This window comes from Sciurus vulgaris (genome assembly GCF_902686455.1).
Source record: "Sciurus vulgaris genome assembly, chromosome: 2".
Lineage (NCBI taxonomy): Eukaryota > Metazoa > Chordata > Mammalia > Rodentia > Sciuridae > Sciurus > Sciurus vulgaris.
This window is the reverse complement of record NC_136462.1, coordinates 98,352,763-98,368,771: the sequence shown is the minus strand read 5'-3', so window position 1 is coordinate 98,368,771 and position 16,009 is coordinate 98,352,763. Positions and strand designations below refer to the sequence as shown.

At 39.9% G+C, this 16,009-nt stretch overlaps 1 protein-coding gene across 16 annotated transcripts in view; it reads left to right on the top strand.

Moving 5' to 3' along the window:
* Positions 1 to 16,009, top strand: part of ATP8B4 (ATPase phospholipid transporting 8B4 (putative)) — a 236,553-nt gene that overhangs the window by 167,072 nt on the left and 53,472 nt on the right. For all 16 annotated transcript variants that reach the window (XM_079129885.1, XM_079129898.1, XM_079129886.1 and 13 more), the window contains 3 exons: positions 2,711 to 2,875; positions 3,881 to 3,992; positions 6,252 to 6,357. In XM_079129885.1, the coding sequence (XP_078986011.1) occupies positions 2,711 to 2,875; positions 3,881 to 3,992; positions 6,252 to 6,357 (383 nt within the window). The remainder of the gene's footprint in view (positions 1 to 2,710; positions 2,876 to 3,880; positions 3,993 to 6,251; positions 6,358 to 16,009) is intronic.

The window sequence follows — 16,009 nt, the reverse complement described above, 5'->3', positions numbered from 1 at the left end:
CTGCAGTGTTGTGCATCCCTGCTCTGGAGACTGGACTAGTTCTGGAAAAAGGAGCTGAAGAGTTGCTTTTCCTTGAGGTCTGGTGTGTCTGTACCAAAGGAATCTCTCATGATCACCCCCAGGGAATAGTTCAGGGTTGTATTTAGATGGTGAGGGAATATAGCCTCAGGAATCAATTTCCTCCTGAAGGTCCTTTTATTCAGGTATAAAGATGATGAGTCTCTTGTGTTCTATAGGACACAAAGCTCAGGATGTCTAGACCAGGATAACTTCATTAACTTCTTTCCAGAAGTTTTCTGAAGGGAGCAGAGTTGACCTTTGCTCTCTCTTTTTTTTTTTTTTTTCCTGAAGAGTAAGGGCCTTTGAATTAATGAACATTATGTAGTTTATACCTGAGATTTGAGTGTCTCTTTAATATTTGTTTGAGGTTCTGTTTAATCCCATGTGAACTTCGAGGGAAACTGGTCAAAACTCTCATTTTCTCATTGTGTGTGTGTGTGTGTGTCTGTGTGTGTTTCCCGTTTAAAAAAATTGAAATTTCATGTTCTTTGTCAGACCCTATATTCAATATAAAACGTTCCCTGAATCTTTAAAAATCAAACAAGAAAATATAAAAACCCTGCCTGACTTTAAGTTTAAAAATGGTGGTTTAGTAATATTGGTTACAAACATAGCTAATGTTTTTGTCTTTCCAATAGAGCATTCTTGATTTTCTTTTAATCTCTTCCAGAAGGCTGGCATGGTCTCTTAAAATTATTATTATTATTATTATTATTATTATTATTATTTAGGAAAACAACATTGGAATCATAGTTACCTGATTTTTGCCATTACTCAAAACACCACGGCCCTGGATTGTCGTATGTTCTTTCATACTAAAGTATAGGAAGCCTAATTTGTTTTTTAAACATTTCTATGTGAAATTGGAAAAAAAATTTAGGCAAGATCAATTTGACTTGGTCTTTGCTTCCTTCACTTTATTCATTCTGGCTTCTATATTCTGAGGTTTAAAAATTTGTATTTAATTATTGATTTTGAATTGTTTAATGATAGGAAAAGACCTTGTTCAAATGCTCATTTAGGATTAAATTTGTGTTTCATGAACTAATTAAATAACTTAAATCATCTGTCCTCTTTTGTAATGTCATCTTAGGGTTGATTCACTGTTGTACAGAACAGAGAGGAAGGCACTGGTAATGCCCAGTGGAGTTGCAAGTTAAAGGCAAAGAAGTGTTTGTGCGAATTAAGAAGACAAAAGATCGTTATAAGGCAGTAACTAGATTTTCAGATCAGAAGGAGACCCAGTGGTGGTCTTGGATGGCAGGGCTTGTAAAATGTGATTGCAATATCCAAAGTGCTATGTGATAAATTTGGATAAATTTTCTCATGGTTTCTCTGGGCTAAATCATGTTGGCACTGTATGCACTTTATTTCTATTTACCTTAATAGGGTGTGTCATGATTTAATTTGTGCCTGGTCATAAACCTCTATCTGCACTATACACCAAAACACAACAGAGAAGACATGCTCTGTGGCAATGCCCACAGGAGCAGAAATGGCTGTAAAAGTGCTTGGTTTGCAATGTAGAGGCCCATAAAATGACCATTGGAGGCAGAGGCGAAGTGGGAGGTTTTTAGCATTTCCCCAAAGCAATCCATGTGTTTCTAACTATTGGGGCTGGTTGAGACACTTAGTAGCCACCAGTCTCCTATTTCCTCCTCCTATTGGAATGATAAAGTACCACAGGTATTATTTGAGATTGTCAGTTTACTTAGATGGTATAGAAATGAATGAATTCTCAATTTGATTAATTACTAAATACTAACTCCAGTGAACATAGTTTATTAAAAATGGCTTTGAACTAACCTGACTTAATGATGGTGTCTTTAAAATTTCAAACAATTTTTTATTACAATGAAAATTTAATAAAGCAAAAATTGAAAGTTTCAGAGAGGTATCTAGAATGAAAAGTCCACCCCCATTTTTAATCCTGTGCTCCAGAAACACTTATATTATCATTTCTTCCTTTCTATTCCCACCCCCTTAAAGGTTATTATTACAACCTTAAGTAATATGTTTAAACTTCTTTTACCAGACTGACATCTATTCATTCATTTATTATTTACTTTTAGCTTTTCATTGTGAGAATTTTCATGCACATGCAAAAGTAAGACTCAATTTTAGGCATACGTTTGTTACTAAGGGAAGTGGTTGAGACTAGTGAGGTGTCCTGCTGCATTTCCGCTAGAGAACCTTCTGCCTTTGATTTGGAAGCTATGGTTCCTCTGAGGGTCATTTCCTCTTCACTGGAAGCCAAGGTCCTGAAACAGGCTGGGTCTCTTTTATGGCCAGCAATACTTCCTTCAGGCGAGGAAAAGCTGAAAACCAATTTATGTTGCTTCAGATGAATGTCCCAAGTCGTAGGCATCATTGATCACCTCTCAAAAGAACACTTACTTCACCAGCATTTCATCTGTCTTTAGGGGAAAGCCCGGCAACCCTGAAGGTTTTAACTTCATAGAAATAAAATACACAATATAAACATTATCTTCCATTTCTGAGTGGATAAAAAGTTAGAGTCAGAATGGCCAAGTAGTGCTCTTGGGATAAAATGAATTGGAGTATAAAACTTCCTACCCATTATTGTGGCTGTTGTGATTGGCATGCTTATTGTTTTTTGCTGTTCCTAAGACTATGTCTCCTCTGGCAGGAATTTGCAGGGGAAGGCCTCCGAACCTTGGTGATCGCTTACAGAGAGCTGGATGACAAGTACTTTAAAGAGTGGCACAAGATGCTTGAAGATGCAAATGCTGCCACAGATAAGAGGGATGAACGGATAACGGGGCTGTATGAAGAAATTGAAAGAGATTTGATGGTATAAGTTTAGAAGCCTGATGGTTTGTGTTGACAGAAAGGATAGCACGTGTTTGGAGATCCACCATAGGAATTAATCATTGGTTAAACCATCTTGCACACAGCAGATGTTACTCTTTCAAACATTGACTCCTGCTTTATATGTTGACTTTGAGTTTGCCACGTATGGCCCTAGTGAACCTAAAGATTTATTTCTATTACCAGTAGCTTATATAATTGGAAGTCCCTCAAGAGTGGAAAATAATATACTTCCTACTATTTGTCAACCTCTGGTGTGTCCTTTATGTTATTTCCTCCCCTCTCTCCCTGGTTTATGGTCCACTTAAAGCAGGGAAACTTGCTATGAAGTGAGGCTATAGCTCGAACCATCGTAGGCTCAGGAGTTTCTGATGACATCTGTGCTATTCCTCAGAGTATGGTATATTCTAGAAACCACTCTTCTCTGAGGCCCCAGTGGCCAAGCTCAGTCAATCATGAGCATGAGGGAGCATGTCCTGTGCAGCTTTGAATGGAAATTGCATAGGAACCTTTACTTTTTATTATGGTAACTATGGTTTGTTAATGTGGGAGAATGTCTTTCCTTTTTCTGGTCAGTTTCTTGACTGAAGTGAGGGCTTTAGTTTGGATCTCTTCAAACAAAGTGTTGAAAGTGGGGGAGCAGCTGTGGAAACAAGTCATTGGAGGACCAAATGGCTTCAGACCATTCACACTGACATGTTATCTGAGCTTATCAGTCCCCTTGTATAAATACTAACTCCCAGGATCTCTGCCATTAAGTTGGCTTGATTTGGGAACTTCCTATTGGGGTCCTTCCCAATCCACTTCTGCATCTGCATCTGCTATGTCGATACAGATATATTGGTATTGATATTTTGATACCAATATATCATAATTTCTCTCTTCAACTCTTGTTCCTTGACCTTCATGCTCTGTAATGGAAGGACATAGTTGTTATGGTTATTATTGGCATGTATTAACATAAATCATTCTCTACTCTTCAATAAAGCTATTAGGTGCCACTGCTATAGAAGATAAATTACAAGAAGGTGTTATTGAAACTGTTACAAGTTTATCACTGGCCAATATTAAGATCTGGGTTCTAACAGGAGACAAACAAGGTAATTTGAAAGTGGATGATGATGATGTTTGGAAAAGGGGTTTTTGAATTCTATGATGAATTTTTAACTAAGCAGAATCCTTAATTATTAGGTATTTGGCCAGTCTTCCACATAGGAAAAAGTTGAAATACAAAAAAAGAGACCTAAATATTTTAAGAATTATTATTAAAAAAAAAAAAATCCTAACACAATATCTTTCATAGTATATCATGGGGTCAGTAGAGTTTCAAACCAATTACCTCATACACTGTAGGGAACAATAGTATTAAAAGTATTTAACAACTGATTCATATGAGCACTGTCCCAAGTGGGGCAGATATTGTCATAGTACTACAGCAGGACATTGGATCTTCTTCATGGTAGGGAGGCTTAGGGGTCCTTATGGGAGAGGTCAATGTGGTGGCAGGCTTCGGGAAGGCATAGGAAAACAGCTGTTTATGGAAATATTTTAGTATTTTAACAAACAATACAACTTATATCAGTGCAACCTGACTGAATTCCAGGGCTGCCCATGCAATGGCACAGTATCAACCCCACTTTTAGAAATGATAAAATGCTAAGGTATTATATTCAGAATATTGCTTTCCTAAGAAGGAACAGGGGGTCAATACATTTTAAATCTTTTGCCAACATCATTATTTTCAAATGACTTTATGCTTGGCCATCAGTAGTCTGAAAATATTTAGTTAACTGGTACACAAATATTTTAAAGATTCTATTCACCACTAGGGATTTACAGGTGTGGTGAATCAGTTCTCTGTATTTTTAATCCAAATTGTTGTTTGTAAGGAAAACATCATGCTAAGAGTCAAACCCTCTGGCCTATTACTAGATAGAGACTTCCTACAGTGTGATGTTGATCTGTGGGCATAGTTATTGATTATTACAAATATTCATGAATTTACTACTATTAAGCTTTGATTTCTGTGGTTTATACGAAGTATGTGCTGAGATTTTATCAATGGCCTTCTTTGATTTAAGACAAGTCAATGATTCTGTAGAATTAAATAGCATTTAATGATTCTAAGGAGTTAGAGTCAAATGACTCTATTGAAGAAGGTAGGAGTGATGTAACTATCCCAGACTCCATTCCTATAAAATTAGAGGAAAGACTTCACAATATCATGTGATTCTCCAGTTCTGCAGTAGGGCAGTTCTGCTGGTTGTTGTAGTCAGTTTTTCATCACTGTGGACAGAATACCTGGAAAGAACAACTCAGAGGAGGAAAAGTCTATTTGGGGCTCACAGTGTCAGTCCACAAATGACCAATACCATTGTTCTGGGCCAGAAGTGAGGCAGCACACTATGGGGGAGAGGCCGGGCCTGCAGAAAGCTGCTCAGCTCATGGCAGGGTAAGGAAGCAGAGAGAAGAGCGGAGAAGGAGTCACAGGGAAGATGAAGCCTTCCAAGCATGCCTCCAGTGATCTACCTCCTCTAGCCATGCCCCACCTGCCAACAGTTACCACCCAGTCATTCAAACTAGGATGGACCGATTAGGTTACAACTCTCACAATCCAATTACTTTACTTTTGAATATTGCTACATTAACATGGGAGCTTTTCAGGGGACATCTCATTTTCAAACTATAACAGTGGTTTTGGTAAGAGAGTTAAATTATAAATTTCTATTCGTTTATTGGAAAAAATGGCAATGTGTGGGGGAGAACTATACAAATTTTCTAAGAGTTATTTTTGTTGTTCGACTGAACATTTTGTGAGTTTTCTCTTCAATTTGCCTATAACTCACAATTGAATGAATATTAGCTGTATTTAGTATTTGGCTTTCTACAGTCAGTGTTTGGGACTTATGGCCAAAAGTTTTATGTGTGCCCATGTCATTCTATCACAAGATCTTAGGAGATATTCTTGAGTGCTGATTTGAGAATCTAAAATCATTATTGAAAACTAAATGAAAGGCTGAGGATTCATAGATCCTGCTACTTTTTCATGGGTTTAGTGAGTGGTAAATTTAATCACTGGAAGGCAGGTCTTTGAATTTCCCTCTGGGTCCTTTGTATTTTATTATTCATTGTGTGATAACGTTAACAGGGTGTTTAGGCCATGAGAAAAGCAGCTACTACCTTGAAACAGTTGTATAAAACAGTACTTGTGTTCTTAAGAACAGTTTTAACCGAGATAGCTTTCTTTGTTTTTTTTAATTAATTTTTTTAGTTTGTTCTAATCTGTTGTACATGACAGTAGAATGCATTTATACATTTTGATAGATCATGTATAATTGAGGTAGCTTTCTTTTGTACAGAAACTGCCATCAACATTGGTTATGCCTGCAACTTGCTGACGGATGACATGAACGATGTGTTTGTGATATCGGGTAACACTGCAGTAGAAGTGAGAGAAGAACTCAGGTAAGCCTGGAGGGAAAGGGGGAACACGGAAGGGGGGAAGAAAAAGGGGAAAGGAAGATCACACAGTTAAGAAAGTGGAAAGATTCCTATGGTCTGAACTTAATATAGAGCTCTTTCTGCACATTTCCTAAATTCCCATTCATTTTGGTGACAAACTAAGGTGAGTTTGACCTCAGCTGAGAATCATTGTCTTCAGGTCTCCAACATTTCCTACGTGTTTTTAGAAAAGAATTTCAAGTCATTTACATTAAGTTGCCCTTTAAAATTGTGCAGTGGTGAGTGTCTGCTAGCTCTTAAGTGATGATGAGGGATTAGAATCACCAAGGGCACTTGTTAAAAATATCAGTTCCGGGGGTTTCAAGATGGCGGCTTAGAGGGTGGCTGCATTTCATGTTGCTCCAGGACTCAGGATTCAAAAGAGGAGATATTGAGACGCTTGGGACCAACTCAAAGCAGCCGGGTGACTCTCACCCCCTGGGGAGGCATCCCGGATGGGACGGTGGTCCCGGAACGCAGGAAACTTTGTGAAGTAGAACTGCCGGCGAGACGCCCCTCCCCCCGCTGGAGCAGTGAACTCGGACAGCTGGGAGCATCGTAAAGGAGGCCGCTAGGCACAGCGCTGGGACTCGGAGCAACCACTGAGGCTCCGGCGGCTGCCCAGGGGAAGAGTGGCGAGGAGAGCTGTGTGGACTCAGGACACCGGGGCCTGCCCTGAGGAGGAGGAGGAGGAGGAGCGTGGCCACTTGGATTCGGAGTGACTGCACCAGAGCTACAGGCGGTTGCCAGAGGAGAAGCCGCGCGGCGAGCAGTTTGGATTCAGAACGACTGCTTCTGAACACCGGCGCCTGCCCTGGGGACAACGAGGAGGAGGAGCGTGGCCACTTGGATTCGGAGTGACTACACCAGAGCTGCAGGCGGTTGCCAGAGGAGAAGCTGCGCAGTGAGCTGTTTGGACTCAGAACGATGCTTCTGAACCCTGGGGCCTGCCCTGAGGACGAGGAGGAGGAAGAGGAGCGCGGCCGCTTGGATTCGGGGTGACTACACCAGAGCTACAGGCGGTTGCCAGAGGAGGGGCTGTGTGGCGAGCTTTTTGGACTCAGACCACTTCTGAACCCCAGGGCCTGCCCAGAGGAGTAGGAGGAGGAGGAGGAGGAGCGCGGCGGGTCGTTTGGACTCGCAGTGACTGCATTAGCGCTCCAGGCGGCTGCTCAGAGGAGAAGGCAAGTGGTGAGTTGTTTGGACTTAAAGCGACAGCTCCTGAACACAGGGGGGCTGCCTGGAGGAGAAGCATGGTGGGACGCTTGGTCTCGAGTGGCTGTACCAGAGCTCTGGGCGGTTGCCCAGAGGACCTGTGCTGCGGGTCACGTGGACTCAGAGCCACTCAGAGCGACTGCTCCTGAACACCCCGGGGGTTATCTGGAGAAGGAGGAGGAACGGGGAGGGTCACTTCGACTCGGAGTGATTGATTGCCCAGGGCTACGGGTGGTTGGTGGAGGTGGAGGCACGCAGTGAGTTTCTTGGACTCCTAGTGACCGCACCGGAATACTGGGCGGCTGTCTGGAGGAAGAGGCGTGTGGCGGGTCTCTGGGATTCAGAGCGATTGTACAGGGCCCCAGGTGGCTGCTCAGAGGAGGGGCTGCATAGGCAGGCGATTAGGTGCAGAGCAGGGTCCCAGGATCTAGGAGGCTTCTTGGTGGAAGAGCCGCACAGAGACAGGCTTAGGGCGGAGCGAAGGTTCCAGGCCTGCGGGCAGATTCTCTGAGGAAGGGCAGCCTAAGGAGAGTCATCTGCAAAGGGTGAGGCTCCCAGGCCCAGGAGGTAGGGCCGGGCCCCTGGGAACTTTGCAGAGGAAGGCAGCCCAGCCCAGGCGGTAGCTGTAAATTGAGGGGAACCTCTAGGAGGGAACTGACCTCCCCACCGGGTGAGTCTTCCCTGCTGGGTGAGGTTTCCCCACAAGGACGGTAAAACCAGAGACACAGGCCCAAACAGGCCTTGCCTCAGCCCACAGCCTAGGTCCCCTTTGGATGACCATTGGTCAACAAGTGGAGGCACCTCTGCCCACTAGCAGGGATTATACCCCACCTGAAGGCCACCACTCGTAGAGAGGCAGCTTCCTTGTGGAGCACCGCATTATCAACTTCCTCCAAGACTTCAGCCTACTGAAGGCTAAGGGGGGATATATATAGAAATCTTCAGGGACATTGTAAGTCAATAGAGGAAATCTGCAATATCTCAGCGGTCCTCTGATACCTGAACAATATGAGAAAACAAGGAAAGAAAATGCTGCAAACAAATCTAGATGTTACATCAATAAAACCCAGTGACAGCATGGCAGAAGAAATGACAGAAAAGGAGTTCAGAATGTACATAATTAAAATGATCAGAGAAGCAAATGATGAGATGAAAGAGCAAATGCACGCACTGAATGATGAGATGAAAGAGCAAATGCAAGCATTGATTGATCGCACCAATCGACAGTTAAAAGAGCCAATACAGGAAGCAAAAGATCATTTCAATAAAGAGTTAGAGATATTGAAAAAAAACCAAACAGAAATCCTTGACATGAAGGAAACAATAAACCAAATTAAGAACTCCATAGAAAGCATACCAATAGGATAGAACACCTGGAAGACAGAACATCAGATATTGAAGACAAAATATTTAACCTTGAAAACAAAGTTGAACAAACAGAGAAGATGGTAAGAAATCATGAACAGAATCTACAAGAACTATGGGATATCATGAAAAGGACAAATTTAAGAATTATTGGGATTGAGGAAGGCCTAGAGAAATAAGTCAAAGGAATGAACAACCTATTCAATGAAATAATATCAGAAAATTTCCCAAATCTGAAGAATGAAATGGAAAATCAAGTTCAAGAGGCTTATAGGACTCCAAATACACAAAATTACAACAGACCCACACCAAGGCACATTATAATGAAAATACCGAACATACAAAATAAAGACAGAATTTTAAAGGCTGTGAGAGAAAAGAACCAAATTACATTCAGGGGGAAACCAATATGGATATCAGCAGATTTTTCAATCCAGACCCTAAAAGCTAGAAGGGCCTGGAACAACATTTTTCAAGCCCTGAAAGAAAATGGATGCCAACCAAGAATCTTATACCCAGCAAAACTTACCTTCAAATTTGACGATGAAATAAAATCCTTCCATGATAAACAAAAGCTAAAAGAATTTACAAAAAGAAAGCCAGCATTACAGAACATTCTCAGCAAAATATTCCATGAGGAAGAGATGAAAAACAAAGAAGCAAATCAGCAAAGGGACGAATTATCCTAAAAGAATTGTCAAATAAAGGAGGAAACAAGTTGTGTCAAACAAATAAATAAATAAAATTTAAAAAATGAACCAAATGACCAGGAAACCAAATCATATCTCTATAATAACCCTGAATGTTAATGGCCTGAATTCATCAATCAAAAGACATAGACTGGCAGATTGGATTAAAAAGAAAGATCCAACAATATGTTGCCTGCAAGAGACTCACCTCATAGAAAAAGATACCCATAGACTAAAGGTGAAAGGATGGGGAAAAACATACCATGCACATGGACTCAGCAAAAAAGCTGGAGTATCCATCCTCATTTCCGATAATGTGGACTTCAAGCCAAAGTTAGTCAGAAGGGATAAAGAAGGTCATTTCATACTGCTTAAGGGAAGCATAAATCAGCAAGATATAACAATCATAAACATCTATGCCCCAAACAGTGGCTCATCCATGTATGTCAAACAAATCCTTCTCAATTTCAGAAACCAAATAGACCATAACACAATAATACTAGGTGATTTTAACACACCTCTCTCACCACTGGACAGATCTTCCAGACAAAAATTGAACAAAGAAACCATAGATCTCAATAACACAATCAATAATTTAGACTTAACGGACATTTATAGAATATACCATCCAACCAAGAGCGAATACACTTTCTTCTCAGCAGCACATGGATCCTTCTCTAAAATAGACCATATATTATGCCACAAAGCTAATGTTAGCAAATGCAAGAAGATAGAGACACTAGCATGTATTCTATCAGATCATAAAGGATTGAAGTTAGAAATAAATGAAAGAGTAAAAGACAGAAACTATTCCAACATCTGGAGATTAAACAATATGCTATTATATGATGAATGGATAACAGAAGATATTAGGAAGGAAATTAAAAAATTCTTAGAGGTAAATGAGAACAAAGAAACATCATATCAAAATCTCTGGGACACTATGAAAGCAGTACTTAGAGGGAAATTTATTTCATGGAGCGCATTTAATGAAAGAAGTAAAACTCAACAAAGAAACGACCTAACACTACAGCTCAAAGCTCTAGAAAAAGAAGAACAGAACAGCACCAAAAGTAGTAGAAGACAGGAAATAGTTAAACTCAGAGCTGAAATCAACGAAATTGAAACAAAAGAAACAATACAAAAAATTGACAAAATAAATAGTTGGTTCTTCGAAAAAATAAACAAAATTGATAAACCTTTAGCCACACTAACAAAGAGAAGACGAGAGAAAACCCAAATCACTAAAATTCGGAAGGAACAAGGAAATATCACAACAGACAGGATTGAAATACAAAACATAATTAGAAGCTATTTTGAAAATCTATACTCCAACAAAATAGAAAATTTCGAAGACATCAACAGGTTTCTAGAGACATATGAATTGCCTAAACTGAACGAGGAGGACATAAACAATTTAAATAGACCACTTTCAAGTACTGAAATAGAAGAAGTCATCAAAAGCCTACCAACAAAGAAAAGTCCGGGACCAGATGGGTTCTCAGCCGAGTTCTACAAAACCTTTAAAGAAGAGCTCATTCCAATACTTCTCAAAGTATTCCATAAAATAGAAGAGGAGGGAACCCTCCCAAACTCATTCTATGAAGCCAATATCACCCTGATACCTAAACCAGACAGAGACTCATCAAGGAAAGAAAATTTCAGACCAATATCCTTAATGAACATCGATACAAAAATTCTCAACAAAATTTTAGCAAATCGCATACAAAAACATATTAAAAAGATAGTGCACCATGCTCAAGTGGGTTTCATCCCAGGGATGCAAGGTTGGTTCAACATCAGGAAATCAATAAACGTAATTCACCACATTAACAGACTTAAAGTCAAGAATCACATGATTATTTCAATAGACGCAGAAAAAGCATTTGATAAAATACAGCACCTGATAAATAAATACAGCATTTGATAAAATACCTCATGCTCAAAACACTAGAACAAATAGGGATAGTGGGAACATTCCTTAACATTGTAAAGGCCATTTATGCTAAGCCCATGGCTAATATCATTCTAAATGGTGAAAAACTGAAAGCATTCCCCCTAAAAACTGGAACAAGGCAGGGATGCCCTCTTTCACCATTTCTATTGAACATCATTCTTGAGACTCTGGCCAGAGCAATTAGACAAACCAAAGAAATTAAAGGGATACGAATTGGGGAAGAAGAACTCAAACTATCCCTGTTCGCTGATGACATGATTATATATTTAGAGGAACCTGGAAATTCCACCAGAAAACTCTTAGAACTCATAAGTGAATTCAGTAAAGTAGCAGGTTACAAGATCAATGCCCATAAATCCAACGCATTTTTATACATAAGTGATGAATCTTCAGAAAGAGAAATTAGGAAAACTACCCCATTCACAATAGCCTCGAAAAAAATAAAATACTTGGGAATCAATCTCACAAAAGAGGTGAAAGACCTCTACAATGAGAACTATACAACACTAAAGAAAGAAATTAAAGAACACCCTAGAAGATGGAAAGATCTTCCATGTTCTTGGATAGGAAGAATTAATATTGTCAAAATGGCCATACTACCTAAAGTGCTATACAAATTCAATGCAATTCCAATTAAAATCCCAATGATGTACCTTACAGAAATAGAGCAAGCAATCATGAAATTCATCTGGAAGAATAAGAAACCCAGAATAGCTAAAGCAATCCTTAGCAGGAAGAGTGAAACAGGGGGTATTGCAATACCAGATCTTCAACTCTACTACAAAGCAATAGTAACAAAAACGGCATGGTATTGGTACCAAAATAGAAAGGTAGATCAATGGTACAGAATAGAGGACACGGACACAAACCCAAATAAATACCATTTTCTCATACTAGACAAAGGTGCCAAAAGTATGCAATGGAGAAAAGATAGCCTCTTCAACAAATGGTGCTGGAAGAATTGGAAATCCATATGCAACAGAATGAAACTAAACCCATATCTCTCACCCTGCACAAAACTAAACTCAAAATGGATTAAGGACCTCGGAATCAGACCAGAGACCCTGCATCTTATAGAAGAAAAAGTAGGTCCAAATCTTCACCTTGTTGGTCTAGGATCAGACTTCCTTAACAGGACTCCCATAGCACAAGAAATAAAAGCTAGAATCAACCACTGGGATAGATTCAAACTAAAAAGCTTTCTCTCGGCAAAGGAAACTATCAGCAATGTGAAGAAAGAGCCTACAGAGTGGGAGAATATCTTTGCCAATCATACTTCAGATAGAGCACTAATCTCCAGAATCTATAAAGAACTCAAAAAACTTTACTCCAAGAATTCAAATAATCCAGTCGACAAATGGGCTAAGGAAATGAATAGACACTTCACAGAAGAAGATCTACAAGCAATCAACAAACATATGGAAAAATGTTCAACATCTCTAGTAATAAGAGAAATGCAAATCAAAACCACCCTAAGATTCCATCTCACCCCAATTAGAATGGCGATTATCAAGAATACGAGCAACAACAGGTGTTGACGAGGATGTGGGGAGAAAGGTACACTCATACATTGCTGGTGGAGCTGCAAATTAGTGCAGCCACTCTGGAAAGCAGTGTGGAGATTCCTTAGAAAACTTGGAATGGACCCACCATTTGACCCAGCTATCCCACTCCTTGGCCTATACCCAAAGGACTTAAAATCAGCATACTACAGAGACACAGCCACATCAATGTTCATAGCTGCTCAATTCACAATAGCCAGACTGTGGAACCAACCTAGATGCCCTTCAATTGATGAGTGGATAAAGAAGCTGTGGTATATATATACAATGGAATATTACTCAGCCATAAAGAATGATAAAATTATGGCATTTGCAGGCAAATGGATGAAATTGGAGACTATCATGCTAAGTGAGATAAGCCAATCTCAAAAAGCCAAAGGACGAATGATATCACTAATAAGTGGAGGATGACACATAATGGGGGGGAGGGAACGGTTAGTGTTAGGGTTAGAGTTAGGGTTAGGGAGGGGGGCAAGTATGGAGGAAGGAAGTACTGTGTAGAGGGTAAAGAGGGGTGGGAGGGGTGGGGGGAAGGGAAAAAAATAACAGAATGAATCAAACAACATTACTCTATGTAAATTTATGATTACACAAATGGTATGCCTTTACGCCATGTACAAACAGAGAAACAACATGTATCCCATTTGTTTACAATAAAAAAAATAAAATATCAGTTCCCTGGCTGCCTTCAGATCTTCAGATTAAGACTCTCTGGGGATTGGGGGATGGGAATTTGCATTTAATAAACACCTAGACAAAGTTTATTATCAGATAAATTTGGGATATAAAGCTGAAGTAGATGGTGTGTGTGAAGTTGGAATAGAATCTTTCAGCATTGAAGAGCGTAGATATTTGACATATTTACTTTTGAATCCAGACATTTACTGCTCATGAGAAGTAGAATCCTGTGGCATTTCTGTAATTGCTATGGAGTAGCAGAAAGTATCTATGCTGACATTGGATGTAGCAGTGATAAACACTGAATTTTGAGAAATAATATTTCTTAATATCTATCAGTTTATGTATTTTTCTGTTATTTCTTTTGAAGATTATTTTTAAAGGCTACAGAATCATTTCCCTAGAATTTAAGAAAATGCTATCTTATGCCAATTTTTTTTTTTTTTTTTTTTTGCTGCCTCTTATAGTAGCTTCTTTAGGCTCAACTGGATGAAAAAATAAAGGTCTCAGATGTCAGCATCCAGCACCACCAATAGATACTTGTAGATCAAATTTCTCATTGTCCCTTGTCTTGCCTCAAGAGGAAAACCAGTGTATCATGCTGGTTAGAAGCTATGACACGAGATTGCGTATGACTTCACCAAATAAAAATTGGGAAATATATTGGCTGGACTGGAGTGGGAAATTCAGTTCCTTGCCCATGGCTAGCTGGGAGCCTCTTGATATGTTATTTAACCTCTCTCTGCCCTATTTCCTCCTTTCTAAAATGGAGATACAAATGTTTTCCCCATGAGTTTTTTTTTTTTGTTGTTGTTGTTGGGTAATTAAATGAGGTAAAAACAAAAGCTTTATGGCTGCTCATTGAACTTCCTCATTCCCTCTTTGTTTCTTCCCCCTGCCCTAATGCCTTCAGGCATTGATTCCAATCCTTCCTAGTTTTATTAATATCACCCCGAAAGGACAGTGAGCCTGGGACAGTGGGAAGTAAAGAGTGGCATAAAATGTTACTGAGGGGAGCAGAATAGAAAGAAATAACTTCCCTCCATCTTTGTCTCATCCGAGGAGGGAAGCTTTGAAGAGTTTTTCTTTGGAGGGTAGGAGGGAGAGGACTGGGATTTTGACTGGGTATGAGGAGGCTTGGTTATTTTTAGCTTCTCTGCTTTGTTATCCCGGAATACACTCAGGCACGCAAGAACAGAAACTCATCAGATTTGCTAAAACTGATTTTGAACCCCTTTTCTGCCCGATGACAGAACAATTAAACTATGCACTTTCAGTTAAATTTAGTTCAAGTCTGGGACCCACAATTGCCTCACCTGTCACTGCTCATCAGTGTCTACCCTGCTGGCATCTAGCTGTTCCTATTTTGTCTCCGTCTGGTCTCTGGGTTGCTGGCTTTCCCTCCTGGTTGACTTCCAGCCCTCTTGGTGAAACATGGAAAGTGTGGCCACTCATCTTCACCTCCCTGTGTCTTAGACTTGTACTCTCATGTGGTTGTGTCGGTTTCTGAAATCCCTTTCTGCTCCTATCCGCTATGCCTCTGCACCTGTGTGGGAAGCAATAACTACTGCATACATCGAGTCCCCCAGATTTATCTGAGTGCTCTGTTAACCACATGGTTCTTCTATCCACCACCAATCCTGGATATGTGTTAGGATCCAGGCTCCTTCTAGCGACTCACCTCTATGTAAGCTGTTCTTCTACTCTTCTTCGCATGGCAACATTTTATGCCCTGATTTCTTTCAGAATCAGTGTTTTGAGACTCTCAGTGTTTTTCACTGTTTCAAATCAGTGTTTTTCTTTCCTTTCACAAATCTCAATCAGTAACGTTCTGAATGACTGGCATTTGGAACAATGACTCTGAGTTTCAAGAATCTATTTTTGTGCTCAAAAAGCAAGAATTTGATTCCCCCCATCTGTATTTGCCTTCTGAGGCCGGGCACATTTCTGAGTAAATAGAGAGGGTCACCTGAAATCATGTGGTAGTTGGAGAAGGAGTGATTGAGGTGGTATCTCAAGAGTTTATTTGGCTTCATTTGGTTAAGTAAAGAGATGACATCACTGTCATTAGGTGGAAAAAATGTATATTATTTATATGCTATTGTTGGAACTGCAAATTGGTAGAAACTCTTTAGAGGGCATACTAGCAA